Below are 27,970 nucleotides of genomic sequence, written 5' to 3' on the forward strand. Positions count from 1 at the left end.
GTAGATCAAATATTTTGTTAAGAGAGTCACCCAGAGCTGCTAAGAATGCAAAGTTATCAATGTCTTCACCATCGTTCCTGTCACACTGTGTTGCGTGTTTTTGTTGGCGTGTTATGGACAAATGTTCCATTTTTGTTTTATGTCCTCATTTAAAAGAAATATTCAAGCAACAAGTTTTTCCTAATTATTTGGGGGATTGTAGGGTGAAAGCTGCAGCTGGCTGCTACTGTGGACTGAATGGGTGGCAACAATGAGGGAATGAAATGTCAGTCTTTTGTAGGGAATGGCATAGCCCGTCAGCAACATTGAGGGAAAAAAGAACTATAACTAAATCATTTTTTGAACATCGAACTTGGTTCAAAAATTGGAATTATAAACTATCAACCGAACTAGATCAGTTTTGGAACAGTGAACTGGACTTTGAACGAGTTCGAGTAGAAAATGAACTTTGCCAACACCAGGGCCAGGTCGCTTTAAATCTTGACTTTTTTATTCCTTAATAAATAAAATCACAAATGAAAAACTAGTAGTTGATTTATCATTGATATTCACATTTGTTTAATGATCTGAAACATTCCAATGGGGGAACATGGAAAAAAATAAGAATTTGAGACTTTTTGACCTCACAATCTATGCCGGTGATGTATAGCGACAGGCATCCACTGAACTCGAAGAGAGTCTGTGAGCCGTCAGGTCTCTCTCAGTGTCAGTCGTGAACGGCCCACATCCCGCAGGTTGAATGCGACGTAATGGCACCGTGAAACAGATGGAAATAGCTCGTCTGCAGCGTGAACTGATTGCTTGAGGGCCGCCCAACTGAGCAGTTTCAGCTATTTGACGTGATGGACTGGCCCATTCCCACAGTGATTGCCTCCATTGACAGGCTGCAGGCCTGACTGGGGGTGTTACTAAATACTGATTTGCTTTCATGTGAGTTTTTTTTTTTTTTTTTTTTTTTGGGGGGGGTTTCTCGTGCTTTTTAGAGAATTTCCACTTTGAAATGATCTTATGATCTTTCACGAACTGTACGCTGTTTTTATTGTATTGTCATTTTTTGCCTTTCTTTTATATATATTTTAAGCTGCTTTTAATCATCTAAAGCAAATTGCGTTACCTTGTGTATGAAATGCGCTATGTCAATAAATTTGCTTTGCTTTGCTTTCGTCTCGCAATATTACTGGACTACATTAGTATAGACTAGAAGAGTCTGTTTTCCAAATGTGAACAACTTGTTCACCTTATTGTTATTTTCCTTTTGCTTCCTCCTCACGTCCATTAACTCACACTTAAGAAAATGAAAGGAAAAACATAAGTGAACCATTTGTTTCTTTCGATCATCTCTATAATCATTGTTTTAAATATGCAACCAACACCATTTGACATGTACTTTTAAGATTTTAAAGCAATAAAAGATTTCAACATATTGACTATATGGCACAAGTGTCAAACTGGTGGCCCGGGTGCCAGATCCAGCCCGCCACGTCCTTTGATGTGGCCTCGCGAGAGTGTGCATCGACTTTGTGTTTCTTGCTAAAATACCAAAATTGCAAATCGGCTTCACTTTTTAAAAAAATGATATTGCAATTTTTGTTGTTGTTACCAACCCCCCTTTTAAAATCAAATTGATTCATACTGTAGTTGCGCAAACAATTTTTACTGGCTTCTGATTTCAAAAGCAATTATCCATTAATTTGTGTATATGTAATAATATGGGGCAATCGTATGCCTCCGAGTGGCACCAGAACTGCGATGTGGCCCGCGACAAAAATGAGTTTGACACCCCTGCTTATGGGAAGGGCTTGTAACCCCTCATTTCCTCCAAAAGATGGAGCCAGGAAGTCAAGAAAGCAGCAACTCCGAAGCACAATGAATTTTGACCCAATCAAAATGAAGTTACTGCTATCGTCCACACAACATAATGCATGGATGTTTGTATGGAAAGGAAATATTAATTCAAGTCAATACTTCCTGTTAAGTGTTGATGTTTCTGTGTTCATTATTGGGGAGGGGGACGGGGGTGCAAACATTCACATTAAGATTGCGTTTAAAGTTAGGTCATTTTGTACATGTTGTGCAATAAATAACATTAATTGTGAGCTCCAGCTTCTGAGTACACCCAGTCATCTCAGTTGGCAAAATAAAATATTATTCAGGAGGAAATTCTCCCATTATTTCATTACAAAAAATCCTATATGAAAAAGGAAAAACAAGAGAAGAAGGCCTAGAGGTAAAGTGTATAAAAAAAAAACAAGGAGAGACAAGCAAGAGCTCATTTCCTCAAAAAGATACTGCTCACAAGCACCAGGCTTGAGATCCAACACGTTCTTATTTGAACTGATTACCAGTGCAAACAGTACTCTGGAGAGTTTGCTGCTTTGTGGAATATTTTCTATTCGAGTTACCATATGTGCTGTGTTTATCTAAGAAAACAACCCTACTGCTATATATGAAGAATTAATGAGGCAGAACAAGAACCCCGCCCCCCCCCCCCCCAAAAAAAAAAAAACATCCCTGAAAATATACCCCTCATTAAGCCACAAGATGAATAAAGTGCATGGAAAATGGTACAATCTGTCTGTCTTTTAAATGAAAAGGTAACGGAGGCGTTGCCAACGCAACGATCCTGAAATCATCTGTGCTACAGTGACATCTTGCTTTTAATCACTTTCATCCCCCATCCTTTCAAACGCCCCAAAGCACCTACAGCTCTTCTCGCTTGCTGCCGCTGACCTCCTCGAAGCATTCGACGGGGGGGGGGCAGATGGTCAAGGTTCTGGATGCGCCAGCAGCATATGATGCAGCTTCAACCTTGTGCAAAATGCCTGAGACGTGTACTTATTATTAGATCTATATGTAGTCAACAGAGTGTGTTAAACTGAATACAATTACAATAGTCCAGTAATTACCATGTAGTATTCCCAACTATTTGTGTTTTTGACACAAGATGCCACCAAACTTCTTGGTGTTAAGGAAGTTTGTCAAAGTGATGCAACTCGACTGAGAGACAGGCTTTGCATATCGGGGAGGATGTAAATTTAGCCTGGGTTGTTAATGGAATTCACAGAATCTTCACTGCGTGTCCATGTGCATGTGCACTTCCAAGTTCCAAGCCATTCATTTTTAAGTGCAATGTTGTAAGGTGAGTTTGAAATGATATTCAACTGTTTCGGGATCATAGTTTGAGGTATATTTACAGTTTAAATCAGTAATATAGACAATTCCGAACATTTTGGGGTGGGGTGTGGCGGGATTAACAATTTCCGCCAGTGATTCTCAAAGTGTGGTACTAGTACATACAATACAATTCGGTTGTTGGCTTTTAAAGACATGGGGCCATGTTGTAGTCGCAGCCAAGTAGTATTTGGAGTACTAGTAGTAGTAGTAATAGTAGCATTATTAGTCGTAGCAGTAGTAGTATATTGTTAAAACCACAATGATACTGATGTATACAATCATCAATTCATTTCTGTATTTTCTTGTACTTGTACTATTTTGCCCACCTGCCTTGACTCAGATATGAATTTATGTGAGATTCCATTGTTAATCCATAGGGTTTAATATGATATCGGTCCTACCCTCTGCAGTTACAGTATAACATCTTAAACTCTTCTGGGAAGGTTTTCCACAAGGTTTAGGAGTGTGTTTATGGGAATTTATGACCATTTTTCTAGAAGCACATTTGTGCGCCTGCCTCTCAGTTGCTGCTATAATTCATCCAAAAGTGTTCTACAGGGTTGAGGTCAGGAATGTGCATTCCTGTTCCAACATGTCTGTGCACCAGTGCACAAATCAAGGTCCATAAAGACATGGAATAGAGAATTTGGTATGGGTGAACTTGGCTGGCCTGCACAGAGTCCTGCCATCAACTGGTAAGAACACTTTTGGGTTGATTTCAAGTGAACAGTGAGCCAGGCCTTCTCGTCCACCGTCAGTGTGAGACCTCACAAATATGCTCCTGGAAGAATGAACGAAAATTCCCGTAAACTCACTGCGAAACATTGCTGAAAGCCTTCCCACAAGAGTTGAAGCTGTTATAGCTGCAAGAGATAGACCAGCATCATATTACACCATATGGATTTAGAATGGGATATCACTTACAATCATGTGAGTCAAGGCAGGTGAGCGAATACTTTTGAAAGTTCTTGTCATAGACGGTGAGAGTACTGAAGTAATAAATAAATAGGTTGGGATTTTCACCATTTTCACCACACATTCAACCATTTTGAGGGTAAAAGGCTTTGACCTCAGTCAGCAGTAACAGTAAAACAGGCATACAATGAATCAAGACAATCAAATGTCAATCACCTATCAACAAAGAAAAATCTTAATCCTCTTCTGCTTTACTTTCACTTCTTCCTCGTTTGAGCACGCTTCTTCCAACTGATATGGAATCATTTGTGACGTTTTCTGTTCTTTCCAAGTGAATTGCCCTTACGAACCCGCAGAGCCACTCCGACATTCTGCGTCATCAGCACACAATGTGTTATTGCGCACCAGCAACATGGGAGCCTCGCAGATGCCCATTTTGGGAGACAATGACGGCTTCAAAATCTCAGCTGTGGCCTTCCTGTCTGGAGTTTGCTCCGGTCCCTCCCACATTCCAAAAACATGCACGTTAGGTTGATTGAAGACTCTTCATTGGCCATAGGTGTGAATGTCATTGCTGGTTGTTTGTCGATACGTGTCCTGTGAGTGGTGAGCGACCAGTCCTTTCGCTCAAAGGCAGCTGTGATGGGCTCCAGCTCACCAGCAACCCTAATGACCCATTTCCTATACAAACGATATAGGAAATGGATGGAAGGACCTTTTGCTATGTGGACATAAGGTTACTTTGACTGGTTCAGATATCGCACTTGTCATGCCATGCAGCATGTTTCACACATTATTTTGCGTCCACTACACAGACACCTTTAATCCAAAAGTGCTATGGCTATGATTTCTGTTTCGAACATTGCAAAAGCAGCAAACATTAGAGGGTTGCGCGCTGTAGGCTGTGTTAGAACAGCTTGTCTATGACAGCCTGCGGCCAGAGTCTGTGTTTGCTTTCCTTTACTGCAGTTCCTCTCGATTTCCTTCTTTAGCCTCTCGTGTCTGCTGCAGGCTTCGTCTGCATAAACGACACAGACGCAGTCTACATGCGTTAATCCACCACCCAGAGTACTAGGATATGAAGTTGTGTGAGTATGTTATTCATATCACGTACACCTGAACAATTTAAGAAGGCATTTACGGTACAATATTTGACTCTTGTCATGAAGGTGATGACATAAACATGAGAACTGACAGCAGGGTGTACAAAAGGTTAGCACGTCTGCCTCACATGTGCGAGGTTCCGGGTTCGAATCTCAGCTCAGACCTTCCTGTGTGGAGCTTGAATGTTGTTCTTGTGCGGGTTATCTTCAGGTACTATGAATTCCGACAGAAACATGCATGTTAGATTCACTGAAGACTTGAAATTGTCCATACGTGTGAATGTGAGTGTGAATGATAATTTGTCAAAATGTGCCTTGCGATTGGCTGGCAACCAGTACAAGGCGTATCCCGCCTCTCGCCCAAAGTCAGCTAGCATAGGTTCCAGCTCACCCGTGACCCTAACGAGGGTAAGTGCTATAGAAAATGGATAGATGGGAATATTGGCAATACCTCTCGCTATGATGCTCTGTGATTCTTATCCACACACACACACACACACACACACACACAGGTTTATAACAGTGTCAATCAAAAATTTGCTTCATTATCTCCAGAAAAATAATAGTGAGTGTCTAGGCCTATGTGCTCTTTTCACATTGGTCATAATTCTGGGCCCTTTTTTGTTCATCCAACCACATTTGAGAGCGCCAGGCCTCCATCCTAACACTGGGTTTTATTTGTACCTTTCATAAAATCCCGATTGCAATCAAGCAACCTGAGGCGCATATGAAAAGGGTTCAATTTCCTGTTCATTTTCTTCTTCTTTTTTATACTCTACAACAACTTATAACATGACCTTATCATCTTATTGCACACTATAGTACGATATTTACTGGTGCATCTGGGTGACATTCTAAGAACCTTCAGTGTAGTCTTTGAAATGTGCTCTCTGTAATTAACTACTAAGGTAAAAAGCTAAAATGCTAACATGCTGTTGTTGAGAATATGTTCATTTGTTAGGTTAATAATAGACTTCTAAAAAATAAAACATATTTTTGGGTATGACCTTACATTATGATGTTATATTGAAAAAAAAAAAACTGATTTGGAGAACCCTCACCAGGGGCTATAATAATAGGTATGAATCGGTGTGGTTTGCTTAAAAAGTCCCTACTGAAGGACTGGGGACCAAATCCACAGCCCGTCACTGCATTAAACCTTTATTTTTGTGTCCGCTAGCAAACCGTTATTGAGACCATCACGTTATTCTGTTTGGTCAGTTTAATAAGAGCGTGAGACTTCAAAATATGTTTGAGGTCATTTCATTACATCATATGCGGAATGAGTAGATGTGATTCAAAGTGTGATTACTGATGATGAAAAAAATTGCCACGTGTTCTTACTGCTCTGATTGTGTGTGTTGGACTCAGCCAGACCAACACAGCACACGTAATGATATCACTACTTGATCAGAAAGTGGGTAAACAGGGTCAAATTCAACCTGATTATCGGTATGTGTGCACTTTAATCTCGGAACGTTGAACAAATGGACACCGACACTGGCAAAATAAACCAACAAACACAGGAAAGCAGAACGTTGTCAGTGGATTTACTTTGGATGCTATTATGAACTGCCTCAAGGTACCCTGCAACATCAGTCTCAATACTGTTATGTACTTCTGTTGTGCTATTTCTTATACAGCACACACAGACACACACACACTGGCACAGAGGGTGTCAGGAAGCACCCTACCAGACAAGTTGACTCATCAATTGCATTTTCTAGGAGCATGTCAAAAGAGGGGGTAACTTGCTATTGGTTCCACCACACAATCATAACTCAAAGCTTAAAGTGCTTGTTTTAAAATCAACCCTACGTACGGCATTTGCATATCCAAAGCTTCAATTTCCTCTCATCTGATGTGACATTAATTGCCCTCTTCCTCGTTTACGCTGCAATTTAGCTAAATGAGCCTAAATTTTCACACAATCTTTTTAAAGCGAAAAACCCGAATCACTTCGTTGATAGTCTTTAATTGGCCATATGAACACTCTGAGCTCCTTGGTCCATTCTGTACACCAGGAAGCCTTAGAGCAATTACTGTACTAAACACATGCAAGAGAGTTGACATCCATCTTTAAACTGATTTTCTAAAGAAAATCTGCTTAGAAATCTGCCACACAAATCAGATCAACAAGCACAAAAATACATATAACAAGCAGTCAGTCCGTTTCCCCAAGAAGCAACTTTAGTGCTGTTTGTTGCCCCCTTTTAAGGAAGAAATGCTCTATTCCGATAAAACTGCTGCTATGGCTGCATCGATGCGAACCTCTTTGCTGCCATTGATCCAGTCCTCCATTACTGTTGTCCCAAGAAAGGGGCGATTCTGTATCAAAACCACAATGACCGCACCATAATGTCAGTTGATGAAGATACTGTCAGTAGTGCGGTGTGGTATGGTTCGGAAGAGTCGTCAAGGATTAGACTCAGTCAGTGGGGATGGTGATATGACCTGAGCGCTGCCTTTGACACAGTTGACCATGTGCTCTTGTCGCATAGGTTACAGCACTGGGTAGGAATCTTTGGTCATGCTCTACACTGGTTTAAGTCCTATCCTAAGGATAATTGTAACTGTGACTCAGACCAAATGGCTATCTATGACCAGAGGGGTTTCCCAGGGGTCAATCCTGGGACTTCTACTGTTCAATCTGTACATGCTTCCTTTTGGCCAGCTAATACACAGCTATAGAATGTCCTACCACAACTATCCAAAAGACACTCAGATCTACGTGTCACTGACGGCAGGTGAACATGGGCCTGTGGATTTAAACCCATGTCAGGATTCGGTGGCTGCATCGAACAGATCGGTGTGTGGAGATCATTATCTGTGGCCCACCGAAACAAAGAGAAAGTGTTCTCAATCACCTCGAGATTCTCTCTCTAAAACTTAATAATCAAGTTACAAACTTAGAGCTGATATTGAACTCAGACCTGAATTTTAACAGCCACAGTAAATCAATAACATCAGGAACTTTTCATCATCTAAAAAACATTGCCAAAATCAAAAGAATCGTGTTTAAACTAATCCATGTGTTTGTCTCCAGCAGGTTTGACAACTCTAATAAACTGCTCACTGGGCTCCCTGAATGAGTTATACGACAGCAGTACATCCAGAATGCTCGAGTCCTGACCAAACCAGGAAATATGACCATATTAGCTTCGTGCTCAGACCGCTGCATTGGCTTCCTGTTGCCCATAATCAAAGGATAAAGAGACTGTTTGGGTTGAATATCTGGAGACAACGGGAACCGAAATTACAAACCGTACCCAACCGAACTTATTGGCGCAAACAGAACTGGCTTTACTAGCGAGTAACTCAACTGACACAACTGGTAGCCACTTCTATTTCAAAAGGATACTAGAGGATGGCCATGTTCTTTTCAGACCTGCCAGTCATATTGGTTTAATGCCTGGCAAGACAGAAGCTGTGAGATGACGAGCATAACTTCACACATACAGTATCTAGTACTCACCCTTTGATGACATAGAGAGGGAAGATAAAAGTATACTTTATGCATATAGACTTCCCGCCAGTACAGAGAGAGTTGTCCCATGTTTAAATTCCATTGTCAATTCTGTGATGGATGGCCATGACAATTTTCCTCTGTCTGCAGGTACCTCCGTTTTACAAGAAATGCTGTGGGATTTTTGTTTTTTTGTGCCAAATGTTTTTGTTTGTTTGTTTGTCATAAAAGGCCGTTTAGTTTATGCGATACAGTGCAGCCCATTATGTGATGATGATGATGATGATTATTATTATTTTTACAAGCACCTGTGTGATTGACTGAAATCTTTTGCCTTCTATATTCATATTACATCTCATTTAATCGCCTTCTTACCTGCTCTCACACTTGAAGATGATTCAAGTGCGGATGATTCACACTATCTGCATATACTGTACATCTCGACAAGGCTATATCAGGCATTCATTCTTCCTAATCCTTAACTTCCACCTTTCCTTCTCTCTTGATCAAATGTTACTCCACCGGTCTCCCCCCAAAAAGCTCTATTTTTCATCTTTGACAAGCTGCAGAAGGTGTTCCCAGCCTGGAGCGAGCGGATGGAGTCTCCTGTTGAGACAGTCGCCACTCAGACTCAAACCCTGCTGGGTATCTTCGCTTTCATTTTATCTGCAAGAAAACGAAAAGCCTAAAAATGAAAAAGAAGAAGGCACAAGCAGGGAAGCTAAAACGAGTCAGCCTACCAAACAGGTCATGAGAAAATGTGTGTCATATGTGAGTTCAGGCTGTGGCAAAGATTTGTTTTTCTTTTTTTACAAGCTGGAAGAGGATCTTGCAAAGTGTAGTCAGACTAGAAAGTGATTCTTTGTTTTTGATTTTGAAAAGAAACATTGAGTCCGTTTTTTTTCAGTCAGACGTCTCTCCTTTCCCCCCTCCTCATCATGAAGGTTGTGTTCATGATGCAGTGTTTCATCTGAAGGTTTGCCTTTTTCTTGCCCTTTCTCCTCGGCTCTCCTCCCATTGGCCGCACCTCAGTGATGGGTAGGTGTGGTCTTGCTGCTGTTTCTTGCACTTTCAAACAAGCCAGCCGCACGTGGGACTTGAGGGGTCTTTTGAGGGGGTTCCTCCACTGCTCCACCTGTAGTAAACAGAAGGAAATGTCCAGCCAAGTCGAAAAGGGGAAGGAATGATGGTCCCGCTCAGTCTACCTTCGCAACTTTTGCTGAGGCGCACACAGTCGACACCTGACAAGATGGGAGACGCAGTGGCGATGGCGGCGGGGGTCTTTTCTTGATTGACTTGACACGCGTGATGCGCGGCCATGGCGTGCCGTGACCGCGGGCTCCAGACGCTCCTGGCCGCCGCGGGCGCCTTCGCCGCCTTCAGCCTCATGAGCATCGCCATCGGCACCGACTACTGGCTCTACTCGCGGGCGTACATCTGCAACGCCACCAACGCGAGCGCGGAGGACAGCCACGCGCAAAGCAGGAAAGTCAAAGGCGACCTGACACACTCGGGGCTGTGGCGAATCTGCTGCATAGAAGGTGAAAAACAACAACAACAACAACAACTTTTTGGGGGGTTGGTTTTACCACTGATTTGAAGGTGGTATGTTTCGGAATTACGCATGCACGGAGATGAGATTGTGTGCAACCTGGGCGTGATGCGCACCCACCGGAGGCGACACCCCGCTTGTTGCGCGCGAAGCAAACAATGTGACCCGACGTGTATTCAACTTGTATCTGCTCTCAATCACTTGGTAACTGCTTCCAGCATAAGCTTCGGCTGATTGAACTTAAGTCGGAGTTAAATCGAGTTCTACAAAGCGATTTATGCAGTCCGTGCAATAGACTCTAAAATCAACCACCAAAATCAAATCTCATTGAGATTAAAAAAAAAAAAAAAACTCTTCTCCAAGAGTGTCCTGCTCTAATACCAACTAAACTAAACGTCACAGGCCAAGTAAGCATATTTGGCAAATGTATTTTTTCCCCACATCATAATGAAAGCTATGCCTAATGTTGAATATTATAATATTTCAATTAGTTACATAACCTACATAGATCAGGAAAACGACGACGACGACGATGGGAACAACCACCTACCATTAATAGGATCAGCTCAAATGGACTTCAGCTGTTGCGAAGTGACATTGAATCTATGAGGAGAAAATGTCTTAACTTCATGAGAATTGAAGAAAGAGATATTATTTTTGGTCCATTTTTAGTTCAGCCCCAGACTTTAATATGACATATATGTAATGTGAGAGAAAGGTGAGAATTACAAAAAAAATGTATACTGAATATCATTAGACTGTGTTAGCAGTACCTTTACTCAATAACACATTTCTATTTTAATATTTACAAGACTTTTGCTGACTTTCTTGACTCCTTGTGCTTGAATTGAAATGTTCCTCACTTCAGAAGGATTACATTCCTCTTATTACAAAAAGAGTGATGTAACTCAGGGAACAAACTCCAAACAGTTGTTAGGTGTACTTTTCTTTTTCTTTTCCACTCATTGCGATAGATCAAATTGGACAGCGGTAAAGTTGTCTTGACTGTGCCACTAATATTATAAATCATTTACGTGGGTGAGCAGAGGTTACCATGGTGAGAACATATGATCATTTATTTCAGGGCACAAAATGTGTTACTTGAGAGTAAAAGACTACATAATTTCCGATTGAAGCAACTGAGGTTATGCTGTATGATTGATGGGGGCGGCAACATTCAACATTAGATTATTGCATGCAGTTCCATTGTATTTGGCTAACACACTTACTGAAATTTGATTAAAAATGTAGACGCGTCTTCAAATTCAAAGAGGCATTTCCTCTCTGTCGTGCCTCAAAGCTCTGAGCGTAATATGAGCTGCATCAGGGTGGAGTGCACACCACCACACTTAAAGCATCAGACTGTCTTGACTTTTTTTCTTTTTACCAGCCCCCGTCTGTGGATAGGTGTCTCATATCCACACAATGGTTACAGCTGCAGAACTGAAAACAGAAGCTTCTATGCTGCTGAGTGGATGTGGCGACCACAAACAACTACAATCACAATACACTTTACTTGGACTAAAATGGAATAGCAAAAATCTGGCCTGAACATTTGTGCTTTATTTGTTGTCTTACAAAGGCATTGTCCACAGCCATAGTTTGTCATAATTTCATGTTCCAAATCTTTTTCTTTCTTTAAATCTATGGCAGGAAGCTAAGAACCGATGGCTTGTAAATAAGTTTGTTGTATTGAGTTGTGAGGAATGAAGAGCATAAATAAAGTCTTGGTCTGCGGGCCCTCTGGCTAACCATGTAGAAGCAATAAGGCTAGTCCCCATGTGGCAAACACATCTTCATGAAGACGGAGGATGTTCCTGATAGGAATGACGAGAGTGTTGCACTGCAAACACTGGAATGGAACCAGTAGCCTCGCTTTGACGATAATAACCCCAAGTGTTTATGTCTTAATGATCCTGTAAAACGAATTCAGAGATTTGTGCAAACGTGCAAAAACTTGAGAAAGATTTATTACTCATTTGTGGAGATATACTGTAGCGTTGAAATGTTTGGTTGTTTGTTTTTTGTTTTTTTTAACCTTTTTAGTTTTCCTGATGTTTTGGGCGGCGTGACTAAAACGGCACCGTGTGACGCAATTTGGAACGTGGCATGACTCTCCCCTCCCCCACTATGTAAGAACATGAGCGGCTTCATTCGCAACAGCGGTTACCCAGCGCTGAGTAATTGCAACATCCAATTACAGTACCCCCCAGAACCTGGAAATGCAACTTCCCTTTGGATAGTCCGCTGGCTGGCGTGGCCACATTAGAGCGCCTCGTTGTCAGGCGTAAGTGCGCCCACGTCGCAGAGAGAATGGCAGAAGAGAGAAAAGGGGCAAATAAAATCAGGCTTGACAACCAGCGTGTGGACCAAGACTTGTGTGCATTGTTATCAAGAGAAAGGCAGAAGAGTGAGGGGGGGGGGGGGGAAGTCAAATGTTAACTGTTACTTTGCGCTGGTGTGACCATTTTAGAGTGCCTCGTTGTTGCACCGAGAAAAAGCCCCACGAGGACCAGGTGGGATAGATTCCAGCCACAGGAAGATTACAGCGGATACATTTTTGTGGCTCGAACATGTAGGTATGTGTAGGCATAAGAAAGACACAAGACAAAGTAGCATCAATTCATCAGCGGCGCGGGGTTTCATGCACGTAGTGGACACGGCCACAGCGCTTAAGAGCGGAGACGATAGCTTGATTTTTTTCACAGTTTTGAAGTCGATTTTTTTTTTACTGTATATAGTGATTTTTTTTTTCTATCATTCAAATTTGGCGAGGTTGTTAACAACATTTGTGTGGTGTGTCAAATTTATAAGACATATTCACTGTACAGGGACTTTGATTACTTTAAATGATGAGTGTGTGTGTGTGTGTGTGTGTGTGTGTGTGTGTGACAAAATGACACCAGTTAGGCTATTTAATTTAAAACTGGTAAAACAATTGGGTCATTTTTTAAAAATAATATTATCTATGTGGGGGAAAACACTATTTTATGCTTGATAACAATTAATGAATGGATTTTCCCAATCAAATCTTTCCCTATCAGTGAACAAATCACATGTATAGATCCAATGAGTTTTTCCTGGGTGGGGTGTTGCGGTCGCTGCCAACAAAAAGAACTGTAGGGCAACGCTCATGACAGTAACGGTACTTTTACTCCGTTACAATGATCTAAAAGCTACTTTTATTGATTAAATTATTGCCTATTTATCAACTATTTCGTGCACGAGACTACGACTGCTTGCGCCAATCAAATTGAAGTACTAGTAACTTTTAAGTCTAGTTCGCTAATCAAACGACACAAGAAAGTCACATGACCTCACACAACGTCTTCTAGTGGGCTTCCCGTGCATAGGTATTAACACTAGATAAGCCAACCCCGCTGATTGTCGTGCCTTCATGGCGCCTATGTTGGGAAGGTTGTCGTTACCATGAAGGAAAGGGCGCGCTACTCATGTTTAATTAAGATGAACAAAAACAACTGCTTTCATGTATTCTAGTATTTGTCTGGCCCTGTCTGCCCAAACGTGGATATTTCAGCTCACTTAGAACTCGAGAAAACCCCGTGCAGTAAATTGCAGATGTTTTTTTTTTTTTTTTGTAGTTTTGACTGCATCTGGCAGATGCATTTGGGATTAGCCTTTGAAGTTGGTAATAGTGAAAAATGGAGTGAAACAAAGTGTTTTCCAGAATGAGTGCTTAAAGAGGAGGATGCTATTCATGTGGCACAGCTTGAAGCAAGCATTAGGTGCAGGTGGAGATGGGCCTGGCTCAAGTTGGAGGCCAGAACAAAAAAGCAAATAAATTAGGCAAATTTAATTTGAATCTTAAATTTGTACATCACGTACTTGAGCGGTGTAAATAAATGTTTTCTGCGTGAAGAAAATGTTTTTAATTACTCTTCAGAGTCTTCCAGGTTGCTTAATTTATGTTAAAATCAAGAGAATTATCTGCGGCGGCCCGGGGGATCGCCCCAGACCCTCCTACAATGTTTCTTTTTGTTACCTTTTTCATGCCTTTGGTGTTTGCATGTCTGATAACGAAATAAATGGAAGCAGTTTCTATAAAATGTCGATGTTTTCGCTCAGCTGCTTGTACGTTGTCTTTCATTTTATGTCTGTAATTTTGTCTTTTTGTTGCTGCTTGTCTCGGCCAGGCCTCTCTTGAAAAAGAGGTTTTTATTCTTACTGAGACCAACCTGTTTGAATAAATGCTATTTTTTAATGGTTGTTTATTAGATTTAATTACATTGTGCAAGTGTACCTAATGAAGTGTCCACACCCGTAGGGCCCTATTTTCTTGAACAGCGTAAATCCGACGCAGCAGGCACCGCGTGCTAGCCTGGTGTTGGTTATTTTGTTGGCCATCGCAGCCCGGCGGTTCAACTTCATTCACAACCAATCAAAGCGCTTCCCCTCATTCCCTTTAAATGTGGTGCATCTGACAGTCTCGGTGCGTGAGTGAAGTATTGTCACTTCCCTGGCAACACACATGAGCGGGTACACAGAATGAGCTGGTGATAAGCGCTGGTGACTTAACTATGTCCACGGAGCTCAGTATCTGTCTGCCTGTGCCCCGATCAAAAATGTACCAAAATCGCATTAAACCAGTGGTCTAAACCAGTGGTCTAGCCGACGTTGGCACTTCGACGTGGTCTGAGCAGGCAAAAGTTTATATTGATTTTCTGCCACTAAATTGTCACTCCACCAGGACCATCTCCAAAGACACACCCTTGCTATGCCGAAACACCCAGCTTGGCGCAGACTGCTCTGCTAAATTGGCAAACACGCTCAGGGAGCCATGCGCTTGCACGAAAATCTGAATCCACCAGCATTTGCGCCCCGCTGCAGATGCGCTGTCTACGAAAATCGAGCCCATAGTCTTAATTGTGGATACTTCCCTCTTTTGTTGCAAGGCAAGTAGTGGCTGTGGTCATGGTGTGTCTCCGGGAAATTAATATAAGCCAGTGTAATGTCCAGTGTGTGTGTGTGTGTGTGTGTGTGTGTGTGTTTGTTTGTGTGTACGTGTGTGTGTGTCTGTGTGTGTGTGTGTGCGTGTGTTGAATACATGAGTTAAGATGTCAAAGGCATCCTGTGAGAGGCCGGGCAAGAGATGTGATTCTGGTTTGCCAGAGGGAGGTTGTTGCCATGGTGACGTTATGCTGACTTACAAAAGACGGGCTTGCCTCTAAGTAGACAACCACCCATTTCCCCCTCCTTATTCTTGTCTTCCTCTCTCATCATCCTCACCATCCCAAAATGATTTAACATTGTTTTTCATTCTGTCTCGTCCATCTCGATTTTTCTTTCTTTCCCTATTTTATTGCGACTATCGCTTGACATTCTTTGCTTCTTCCTGGACCTTTTCGGAAGGCACAGTTGGGATAAAAACCCAATTATCTGAAACACTGATCTTATAAATTTAGATGCACTCATAAATCAAAGTATATTTAATATCTAACACAGTGACATCAGTCCACCGGGGCTGTTTGGTACATAAAAGAAAGAACAGAATGAGAGTTTGAAGAGGAAAACATGGTAGTGGGTGATTGAAACACAATACAGTACTGGTAAGAATGTCTAACAGAGATGGAGGACTGATGCTGAAAGTATATGTGGCCAGTTACCATTTGGGAATTTTATACATTTTATGTAAAGTGTCTCCATTTTCAGGGGCTCGAAAGTATTTAGAAAATTGGCTTGCAAGGGGTTAATAAGACAGGTGCACCATTTGTTACATCAAGACAAAATAAGATGATAAAGTCATGGAGTTTATATAAGGTATTGGGTTTTGAGGCATTTGGCAGCTACTTAACAGGAGACACCAATATGAAGTCAATGAGTGTTATAGAAAACCTAAGTGTGATCAGATTCACTGTTTTGTATATTCATAAATACGCATAAAACACCAGTGAGCCACAAAATGCAACTAAACGGGATGATCGCAGAATCCTTTCCAAAATGGAGGGGGGGAAATGACATCATCATTAGGAACCAACAATAATCTGGAGAAGTACTTCGTCTCCATGCCAAAATCGACAATCCATGACTGTAAATATAAAGACTTTACATCAGGGTGGAAACTGGTTTAAAGATCTGAAGGCCAAATTTCTCCAGAAAACTCCCCAATGGTCTGGGATCAGATTCATGAAACCAAGGTCAATTTTCATCAGATCGGAATAGAAAAATATAAAGATGGAAAGGAACAGATCCTGATCCAAAGCATCCCACATTATGTGTCAACTGTGGTACGAGGAGTGTTATGCACATGAGCATGTATAACTTATGACGGAAGATTCTTACTGGTATTCATGTATGTGAGCGACTGTTGATGGAGGTGCCAAGATGAACTGGAGGTGCATCGGGCTATATGAATGTGACCAAACCAATTGGACAGTGCTTCACAGTGTAGGTGGATAATGACCCTAAACATATTGTTAAGAAAGCCAATAAGGAATTCTTTACTGGCCAAGCCATTCACCTGATCTCAAACCAATAGCGTATGGTTTTCAGACTCGGAAACAAATAACAAGTGAAGCAGGCTGCAGTGAAGTGCTGGCAAAGCATCACCAGGGAGGAAAAAAAATTCTTATTCCGCTCCTTTCCATAGTGTCTAAAGAACGTAATAACCAAACTGTCAATCACTAGTTGAGGGTTAAACACAAGGACAGTAGAGCTGAAGTATCCAGATAATTAAATTCCCAATGGCAACATTGAACACAAAAAAAATCAAGTATCATTTGTCCCAGCAAGCTTTGGACACAAAATGAAAAGGAAGTGAAAAGTCCAATTGAACATACTAATAGCTGGATGTTCCAAATGTATCTCAAGTTGAAGGAGTACAAACAAGAAGTCGTTTGCTTTAAACAAAGTCATCATGCGCATCAAATTCCTGGAGCACTAAAACTCAAAATGGAATTCCTTTGCACTCTTCATTTCAGTGTCCACGTCAAATTATTAAGACAGCCTCTGCAAAACATCACAAGGATCAGAGACTTAATGTCAAAACAAGAGAGACTTGTAGGCCTTTAACTCAAACGGGCTGCTCACAGGTCTGTTTAAGACGGCTTCAGAAGTTAGCTGTGCTCGTGAAAATAGCCCGCTTTTTTTTTTTTTTTTTTTAAACTAAAATATATATTAATGGATGCTGAACTGCAGAAGATTATGAATAATAAGGTTTAGGTGGTAAATACATAATTTCAATGTGTTTGGTGCACTATATGCTGGATTATTTTGTCGAAATGTCAAACCAGCAATGTTAGCTGCTTTCAAATGTAATTACCACTGACAAAAAGTACAGTAACACATATAAGTATCCAATTGTCCAAACAGAGTGGGCGTTCTCTGTGTACTACAATTTCCTCAGTGAGGATTTCCCGGCTTAATCAATTTCATAATAACACCAACTATCATATTGTTGCATTATAGAAACCAACAATACTATACAAAAATGCAATATCACAACACGCGACTTTTCAGACTCAATATTTATATGACAAAAACATTTTTAAAAATACATACAATTTATTATACTCACCAGCAAATATTTAGTGTTACTGGCCCCGTGAGACGAATTTGAAATCAGACGGGGTAAAGAAACAGTCCCATTGCTACCAGTAATAGCTTACTTAGTTACAGGAGGTCATGGGCCCATTAGATTGATTTGGTTGAAATCACTATTGGACAAAAAAATCGAACATACACATACTGTAAGAGATTCGACTTTTGGCAATAAATTCATATAATTTTAATGAACAAATATTTGAATTTAGGTTGTACATATAAGTTAGTGCAGCGAAGGCCTTGCTGGTCCTAATTGCCCAACATTGGTTTCCTCCAACATGCCAAAAGCCTGTTTGTTAAACGAAGCTCTCAATTGCCCATTGGTGTACTCCGCATGGACAAGTGGTATATAAAATGGATGTGTTCTGCTTTGGCATGTGAGTGAGTCAACCAATGTGTTGATAGCCATCTTTCAGGTGACGCTAAAGGACAGAACATCGGGACATTGGGGAATCAGCCGTGTGATTTATAATTCAAAGTGTAGTCTTCAATATTCATAAGGCACCAATGTTTTATTCCGTTAAAAGTGGAGAAATCATTGTGCATGTGAAAACCTGGAATAGAGGGTGCCTGAGTGCTCCTCAACATTCTGAAGCACACAGGCCCTGAGTTGGCTTCCCTCAAAATGTGGCCTTACATGTGAGAGTTGAAAAGGAGAAAAGCAGTTTCTTGATCACATTCCGTTTTACAATATACACGCTTTTATTGAAACTGATTGTTATTGCCTCATGCAGGTATCAACAAAGGAAGCTGTTTTCGGATCAATCACTTCCCGGAGGATAATGACTATGACACAGACAGCTCTGAGTACATCCTACGTGAGTTCCACATCGTCATCTTCACACACTTCAATTCTTAATCCTCTCGTCTTTGTCAAGTGGCAATGATGGCTTCATCACAAGGGTGCTTCATGAGGCATGACGTTGCCATCCCCGCCCCCATTAAATCCCAACGTCATGACACTAGTAATTGGCACAGAAAAGATGACAAAGGGTGTGCTCATGACTAATTGGCCTTCCTGAAATCATGTCGCCTATGTGAACACCCAGTTAATATAGTTCGATGTAAAAACTAAACAATGAGCACCTAGACAAAACTAGTGATCCAGATCATCTGGTTTGTAGCATAATACTCCCCAGCAAGCTGTTCCAATGTTGAGTCATGGCAAGTTAATCAATACAATCACTATCAAAGAAATAAATGACTTCTATTACTGTGTCTTCTTTAGCTACTGTACATTGCTTCACTTGTAGTCAAGGCATGGAATTCCCAATTGGATTTCCCGGGTCCTCAGAACTGTGAAGAAAGATCGATATTTTTACTCCGTTACAATGATCGACATGCCGTTCGCTGCTTTTATTTATTCATTCTTGTGTGTGCGGGTTTATTTTAAGACTCCATCTTCGACTTCCGCATAGGGTGTCCGTTGTGGCAATCAAACAGGATAAAAATTTTTATTTGACTCCAATTCACCAATCAGACGACAAGGCAGTCACATGACAATGCATAGCCTTCGCGAGCCAATCAAAATGACTCACTTTTTTGGGGGGGGACAGCCGCGTGACTGTGTTTATTTTGCAGACTCCAAAAAACAACAGCTTTATCATGCAGCTTAAATTGTGACTGCCCAAACTTGGAAATTTCAGCCCACTTCTAACTTGAGAAAACACCATGCGGTAAGTTGAAGATGTTTGTATTGTTGTTTAGGCAGTGGATATGACAAAATCCCCGGGCGCTTCAGCTGCCCCCTGCTCCAGTGTGTTCCACTAACATGTGTATGTGTTCACTGTGATGGCTTAAATGCAGAGAACAAATTTCGTGTGCATGCAAGCATGTTCATGACAATAAAAGATGATTCTTCTTCTTCTTCTAAAATTAGCACTATCCCAATGGCATCGCACATGTACACACAATCAATAAGTCTGTTCAGCAAACAGCTTCTTCATGAAGTCATTGAATAAAGCAAATAATGTTTCTGTAGGGCCCAATGTATGTGTTGTTGGTTTTTGGGCAGTTAAAAATTCAAAAGGTGGCAGGTGTCTGTCGACTACCATATATTATTTTTATTTTTATTTAATTTGATGTTCATACTCTGATTTAAAAACAAAATCTGAAGTTACTCACAAGTTAATCTTTACTCGAGTAGTAAATATTTGAATGACTACTTTTTACTTTTACTTGAGTCATATTATTCTAAAGTAACAGGACTCTTACTTGAGTACAATATTTAGCTACTCTACCCTCCTTTGTTCATTATTAAGTGAAATGTCAGATTTTTTTTTTGTGTGTATTAATAATTGCTCTTTAACCAACCAAAAATATATTATATCCTTATTCCGATAGAATTGTCAGTAGAATAATCAATTAGCAGAGGTGGGATGGCAGTAAAGACTGTTGGTGTGTGTGTGTGTGTGTGTGTGTGTGTGTGTGTGTGTGTGTGTATATATATATACAAATATACAGTGGGTATGGGTATTTAGACCCCCTTAAATGTTACACTCTTTTTTTTATATTGCAGCCATTTGCTAAAATAATTTAAGTCCATTTTTTTCCTCATTAATGGACACACAGCACCCCATATTGACAGGAAAAAAATGTAATTGTTGAAATTTTTGCAGATTTATTAGAAAAGAAAAACTGAAATATCACACAGCCATAAGTATTCAGACCCTTTGCTGTGACACTCATATATTTAACTCGGGTGCTATCCTTTTCTTCTGATCATCCTTGAGATTTATCTACACCTTCATTGGAGTCCAGATGTGTTTGATTATACTGATTGGACTTGATTAGGAAAGCCACACACCCGTCTATATAAGACCTTACAGCTCACAGTGCATGTAAGAGCAAGGTCAAAGGAACTGCCTGAAGATCTCAGAGACAGAATTGTGGCAAGGCACAGATCTGGCCAAGGTTCCAAAAAAGTTTCCGCTGCATTTAAGGTTCCTAAGATCACAGTGGCCTCCGTAATCCTTAAATGGAAGACGTTTGGGATGACCAGAACCCTTCGTAGAGCTGGCCGTCCGACCAAACTGAGCAATTGGGAGAGAAGAGCCTTGGTGAGAGAACTAAAGAAGAACCCAAAGATCACTGTGGCTGAGCTCCAGAGAAGCACTTGGGAGATGCGCGAAAGTTCTAGAAAGTCAACCATCACTGTAGCCCTCCACCAGTCGGGGCTTTATGGCAGAGGAGCTTGACGGAAGCCTCTTCTCAGTGCAGGACATGAAAGCCCGCATGGTGTTTGCAAAAAAACCTGAAGGTCTCCAAGATGGTGAGAAATAAGATTCTCTGGTATGATGAGGGCGGCACGGTGGACGACTGGTTAGAGCGTCAGCCTCACAGTTCTGAGGTCCCGGGTTCAATCCCCGGCCCCGCCTGTGTGGAGTTTGCATGTTCTCCCCGTGCCTGCGTGGGTTTTCTCCGGGCACTCCGGTTTCCTCCCACATCCCAAAAACATGTGTTAATTGGAGACTCTAAATTGCCCGTAGGCATGACTGTGAGTCCGAATGGTTGTTTGTTTCTATGTGCCCTGCGATTGGCTGGCAACCAGTTCAGGGTGTACCCCGCCTCCTGCCCGATGACAGCTGGGATAGGCTCCAGCACGCCCGCGACCCGAGTGAGGAGAAGCGGCTCAGAAAATGGTTGGATGGATAGATGGTCTGATGAGCCCAAGATAGAACTTTTCGGCCTTAATTCTAAGCGGTATGTGTGGAGAAAACCAGGCACTCCTCACCTGTCCAATACAGTCCCAACAGTGAAGCATGGTGGTGGCAGCATCATGCTGTGGGGGTGTTTTTCAGCTGCAGGGACAGGACGACTGGTTGCGAATGGCAGAGAATCCCCAAAATCCAGGTGTGGAAAAACTTGTTGCATCATTCCCAAAAAGACTCATGGCTATATTAGCTCAAAAGGGTGCTTCTACTAAATACTGATCAAAGGGTCTGAATACTTATGGCGGTGTGATATTTCAGTTTTTCTTTTTTAATAAATCTGCAAACATTTCAACAATTCCATTTTCTTCCCCCTCTCAATATGGGAAGCTGCATGTACATTAATGAGGGGAAAAATTTACTTATTTTAGCAAATGGCTGCAATATAAAAAAGAGTGACAATTTTAAGGGGGTCTGAATACTTTCTGTACCCTCTGCATATATATGTTGTCCAAATTACTCGTTAGGACTCAAAACTCTTGCCTGTCTCGACTTGGGACTTGACTCGGGACCTGCGGGCAAAGACTTTAGACTTACTTGTGACTTGCAAAACAATATCCCACCTCTGATTAACACATACCAGGAATACTGACTGTCGTAGTCCATTGTCTTTAAGACAGGGTGGATTGAACTGCATTCAAAAGAAGGAAGAAATCATACAAAAAAACTCCATCCATCCATTTTCTATAGTACTTATCCTAATTAGGGTCCCGGGTGAACTGGAGTTTATCCCAACTAAATGGGCGCAGGTGTGTGGTGACTCCCATTTAAAATTAGATTAATCGAGATGCGGTTAATTCTGAATAAAACCAGGTTCATAGGTATAAGAGGGTGTGCATACTTGTGCAACAACATTGTTAGTCTTTTTTTACTTCCCCTCTCAAAACAATTTAATTTTAATTTCAAATGACTTGTACAAGTTATTGGTCACATTCATGGTGGAAATGCTTTTGTAATGATTTGTCTTTGTCTCCTTTTTTTATATCACAAAAACCTGGAAATTGAATTTTTTGGGCCATTACTCTCACCATGTCATCTGGGCAGGTATTGTGCGAGCCTCCAGCCTTTTTCCCATCCTCAGCACCATCCTGCTAATGCTGGGCGGCCTGTGTGTTGGCGTTGGACGAATCTACAGCAGGAGGAACAACATCCTGCTCAGTGCTGGTATTCTCTTTGTGGCTGCAGGTAATGCCATAAACGTGAGAAAATCTAGTCATTTTTTTATGTGCTTTTCCCAAGTTTTATTCTCTGTCAGGGATTTGTGTTTTCCTGGTGTTGGTGTGGTAAAAGGTGGACCCAAATGCAGAGAAGCAGGAGAAGTGAGCCCGGGGAGCAGGCGTAATTTAAAAAAATATATATTTATTTTCAGAAACAAAAAAGCCAAACATGGTACGTGGAATAACAAAAATACTTGGTGAACAAAGTCCAAAAAACAAGATTCAAAGTAACAAACAAACACGGGCAATAGACTCACTACGACAGGAAACAGGACATGACGGGACTAAGGAAATGTGATGTACTGTATGACGAAAATGTTCCCACAGACTGACAGAAACCTGGGAACTAAATACAAGCAAACTGATGAAACAATGATGCCCACTTGGACAAGACATGAGTGGCTGGAGGGAGCTGATTGGCAGACACAAGGAACAGGGTTAGCGAGAACAGGTGGAGACAAAAACCTAACAAGCAAACAAGACGTGAACGAGGGAAACGAGACATAACCTAAGACAAAACTAAATCTAATAAGTAACACAGTAAAATTCACCAAAAACAATCATCATGTAAATGTCATACGTTCTCCACGTGCTTGTGTGGGTTTTTTCTCCGGATACTCCATCTTTTTACAACATCCAAAAACATGCATGTTCGATTGCAATTGTCAATAGGTGTGAATGGGAGACACAGTTTCAATGGTTGTTTGTCTACAGTATATGTCCAGGGTGTGCGCCGCCTCTCGCCTTAAGTCAGCTAGGATAGGCTTCAGCTCACCCTTGACCCTAACGAGGATTAAAAAAAATGGACAGGTGTACTTCTTGAAGGAACTGAAGCAAATTTAAGTGCACAGCTTGGTTGCAAGCAGTTGATTAATGAATTGTTTATTTTCCCTTCAGTCAATCAAGATAATGTAGTCATGTCCCGAGCCTTAGTGCGGCAAGGCTGCGTAATTCATTCTTACTCCATCTCCTCAGGCCTGAGCAACATCATCGGCATCATCGTTTACATCTCCAGTAATGCCGGCGATCCCAGCGACAAGAAAGATGAGGACAAGAAGAACCAGTACAATTACGGCTGGTCCTTCTACTTTGGCGCCATCTCATTCTTCGTGGCAGAATCCGTGGGGGTCCTCGCCATCAACATATACATTGAGAAAAACAAAGAGACGCGCTGCCGAGCCAGGCGCGACTTGATCAAATCCATCGCTTCAACTTCGCCGTACTCGCGCATCCCAAGCTACCACCGCAGACGGAGGCGCTCGCGTTCCAGCTCCAGGTCGTCGGAGCCCTCCCCGGGAGGGGGGAAGAGGGAGGGAGGATTGGGTGGGGAGATGAGCTTGCAGGTGGGAGACATATCCTTGTACACCTTCCGCAGGGACCCTCTGAAGGGGGGGGCTCCCTACAGTCCTGAGAGCGACTCTGGCTTCTTACAGGTCCACAACAGCTTCCAGAAAGATGTGAAAGATGGCGTCAACAGGAGGACCACACCCGTATGAGTACTCTCGTTGGACTTAACAATACGCTCTATAGGGACATATTACATTATATTATACATGTATACATGTATATATATGTATTAGGGGTTGAATGATGAGTGCATTTCTTGTAGTCAACGCTAAAGTTGCTTCAAAGTCGATTAATCGATGATGTCGTTGCTAGTTCCTCAGCACAGTACAGCCGTCCCCAACCTTTTTTTGCGCCACTGACCGGTTTCACGTCAAGACATATTTTGACGAGCCGGCATAGAAACAAATGATTAAAAATACATCTCACCATTACTCTGATCCTAGTTGTTGTAATTAGTGGTGGCTAGTATGTTGCTCTTCATCTTGTGTATCGTAGCATAGCGTGTTGTATGACAAGGATGGCAGCCACCGCCTGCCAGCCAGGCTCCAAAACATTGAGCTTTTCTCTCTCTCACTGTTTCTATCTCACTTGTGCTTTTATTACATTTAAGGATCAACTTGCATATTTTGCAAGTGATTGTGCTACCTATCTCATTTTTGGTCAAATATTTCCACAGGCCTGTAGCATACGCTGGCAATTTGACACTGATATCCGTGTCATATAGTGTCATGATGTTGGTGGGTGTTGTATCATACAACTTGCTGAATAAAATTCTCATGAGCACGCAGTTTTTGTCCGCCCCTTATTAGACATAACAGTTTGGCGAGGAAGATGGAGCTTCACTTTACCCTGTTGGGCTCGTTCCTTGCTGCCAGTGTGAATATTTTAAGACTCGCGGAAATCGGAATAGCCAAAGCTCGCGAGGCTAACTGCTATTCTCATTTACAACCATCTTTTTGTCATTCTCTCAGACCCGTGCGGACGTATGAATACATTTCGCTGCTCCACAGAGCGTGGTAGTCCGGCGAGGGCCGCAGACGGGCGAGTCAAAGGTTCTTTGGAAATGTTCTGATTGGAAGATGAGATGCCAAAAATGTGATTAACGATTGATCACGTCAACGCGCAGTAGTAAAGTCGACTAGTCAACTTATCGGTTCAACCCCTAATATATCATGTCAAAATGGGCATACACAATCCATCCATCCATTTTCTATAGCGCTTGTCCTCGTGAAGCCCTCAGGCTAAGATGACTTTGGACGAATCGCAGGGCACGTATAGACAGACAACCATTCACATTCACCACTATGGACAATTTAGCGTCTTCAGTTAAACTAACATTTTGTCGGAATGTAGCAGGAAGCCTGAGTACCTGAACTTCAGAACTGTGGGGCAGATTTGCTAATCACTCAGTGATTTAGAAATGTTTTTAAATTTAGACTTTAGACTGATGACGACAAATGATTGAAGTGTTTACATTACATTTTCATTTGCATTGCTGCTGTTCCACTTGTGCCCTGTAGTTGACAGTAAAAGGCATGTATCAAACTGTTTCTACCCACCAAAGTAATCAAAGAAGAAAGAACAATGTACGTATCAGGTGACTGTGAAGTAATGCTAAAACAAAGCAACATGCTTCTTTCATTTGTGCCTTACATTGAGACGGAAACCCAAACTATCCACTTAGCGATTTTTGCGAAATCGAATTGTCACTCTGCTTCAATTGTGCAAAATCATTATCACGTTTCCAAGTTCATCTTATCAACGCGTGACAGCCAACTGGAAATCTAGGTTGAAATGGGCTTGATTGACACCGTGTATGCTCAGCTTTTGGCAAAAAGGATGTTGACAGGTTAGAGCTAGATCAGGGGTGGGCAAACTTTTTGGTTTAGGGGCCACATTGACGTTTATCATTGGACAGGCGGGCCAAGCCAGGACCATATGCTTACATATCAAAAATAAACACACACACACACAAAAAAGGCATTGTAGTTTTAATAGATTTACTTTGAATGGGAACAGTGTTGTTTTGTTGAGCACCTTTTTTGCCAGTGCATCAAAGTCTGCTCTTAGTTTTGTTGTGGCAATTCTCAGAACACATCTGAGGTGTTCATCACTTAGCTGGGATCTGTAGGATGTTTTGTTGGTGTTCATCACACTAAAAGTCTGTTCACACACATATGTAGCGCCAAACACCACCAGCATCCTTTACGCCATCTTCTGGATTTTTGGAAATTTGTCTGCGCTTAATGAAGCATAAAACTCATCCAGTTTGAGAGTTGAACTTCTCTTTTAAGACCGTATCACATTGGAGATCAATCAGTTCCATTTTCAGGGTCTTGTGTGACTGAACCTTGGATGGCAGTTTGTCAGATAAAGGTGTTTTGCTGAGCCTGCAAGCTTGAGTTTAACCGCTGAGCCGTACCCATCAGTTCCTGTGCTGGTTAACTGTTAGCATAATCAGCATGCTTGGTAGAAAAGTGACGGCTGATGTTATATTCCTCTAAAACCGCAACGGTTTCTTAACAAATTAGACATACAGCCTTTGACCGGACTTCAGTGAAGAAGTATTTGGTAGTCCATTCTATCTTAAACATACAGCACTCATAACACACAGCATAATGTGTGTTGGCTGCTCAGGGGAGGTTTGGAGGACAAATTAAACAAAGCCCAATCCCAATGAAGTTGGGACGTTGTGTTAAACCGAAATAAAAACAGAGTACAATTATTTGAAAATCCTTTTCGACCGATATTTAATGGAATACACTGCAAGGACAAAATCTTGAATGTTCCAACTCATGAATTGTTTGTTTGTTTTGTTTTGTTTTGGTAATATTCTCTCATTTCAAATGTGATGCCTGTAACACATTCCAATATAGCTGGGAGATAGCCAACAAAAGACTGGGAACGTTGAGGAATGCTAAAAAAAAACACTTCTTTGGAACAGGTTAATTGGAAACAGGTGAGTGTCATAATTGGGTATAAAAGGAGCATGCCCGAAAGGTTCAGTTGTTCACAAGCAACTGCGTGAGTAAATAGTCCAACAGTTTAAGAACAAAGCTTCTCAACATACAATTGCAAGGAATTTATGGATTTCATCCTCTACGGTCCATAATATCATCAAAGGATTCAGAGAATCTGCAGCAGGGCCAGAAACCAACATTGAATGTCCGTGACCTTCGATCCCCCAGGCGGCATGTAAAGGATATTGCCACGTGGGCTCAGGAACACTTCAGAAAACCATTGTCAGTTAACATAGTCTGTCACTACATCTAGAAAGGCAAGTTAAAACTCTACCATGCAAAGTGAATTTACATTTGACACAACGTCCCAACTTCATTGGAATTGGGCATGCATCTCCTATTTGTTTTGTTTAAATTAAAATTTGGAGACCAACTTTAACAATGAAGCACCACACGTCAGATAAATTCCTGCCTTTTTCCCTCTCAGGAAAAACATATTGGTAGTTTGAATTACCCTTGCTATGACTGAGATCACAATGTGCCGCTGTAGACGTCTTTACCACAATGCAGGGAAGACATGGCTTCTGTCAAGCTAAAGAATACGATGCTGTCGAATGTGCCGGTGTCTTTTTCTTTGACACAGATGAAGGCGCACACACAAGCACATTCTTGTGTTGTTAGTGCTGTTTTTAGCGCTAACATTCTTCGTCCCCAAACGGCAGAAGTGGCTTCTCCTTCTTGATTTGTTTTGACAGTCCGCAACAGTTTGAAAGCGCGCGACCGACACATACAGGACTTAAGTGAAATTCAGCTGCCAAAGTACTGTGTATATATGAGCAGAAATACAGTCAAACTTAATGGGTAAAATAGTTTCAATATATTAAATGTGATGAATTAATTGTGAAGTCTCAGATTGTTCAAATTGAGATCCACCATTGAAATATATTACACATATATGATCACTTC

At 41.5% G+C, this 27,970-nt stretch overlaps 1 protein-coding gene across 1 annotated transcript; it reads left to right on the plus strand.

Moving 5' to 3' along the window:
• The first annotated feature begins 9,754 nt into the window (after positions 1-9,754).
• LOC133404082 (voltage-dependent calcium channel gamma-4 subunit-like) lies at positions 9,755-24,249 on the plus strand. Its single transcript, XM_061679687.1, has 4 exons — positions 9,755-10,199; positions 18,505-18,588; positions 22,525-22,665; positions 23,673-24,249. The coding sequence occupies exons 1-4, from the start codon at positions 9,977-9,979 to the stop codon at positions 24,191-24,193; spliced, it is 969 nt and encodes a 322-aa protein (XP_061535671.1). The 5' UTR covers positions 9,755-9,976; the 3' UTR covers positions 24,194-24,249.
• Positions 24,250-27,970: the final 3,721 nt, after the last annotated feature.

This window comes from Phycodurus eques, chromosome 6 (assembly GCF_024500275.1).
Source record: "Phycodurus eques isolate BA_2022a chromosome 6, UOR_Pequ_1.1, whole genome shotgun sequence".
NCBI lineage: Eukaryota > Metazoa > Chordata > Actinopteri > Syngnathiformes > Syngnathidae > Phycodurus > Phycodurus eques.

Coding starts and splice junctions, on each gene's coding strand:
- LOC133404082 (XM_061679687.1), top strand. CDS start 9,977: ATGGCGTGCCGTGACCGCGGGCTCCAGACGCTCCTGGCCGCCGCGGGC. Junction 10,200..18,504: donor GCGAATCTGCTGCATAGAAG/GTGAAAAACAAC, acceptor TGCCTCATGCAG/GTATCAACAAAGGAAGCTGT. Junction 18,589..22,524: donor CAGCTCTGAGTACATCCTAC/GTGAGTTCCACA, acceptor TCATCTGGGCAG/GTATTGTGCGAGCCTCCAGC.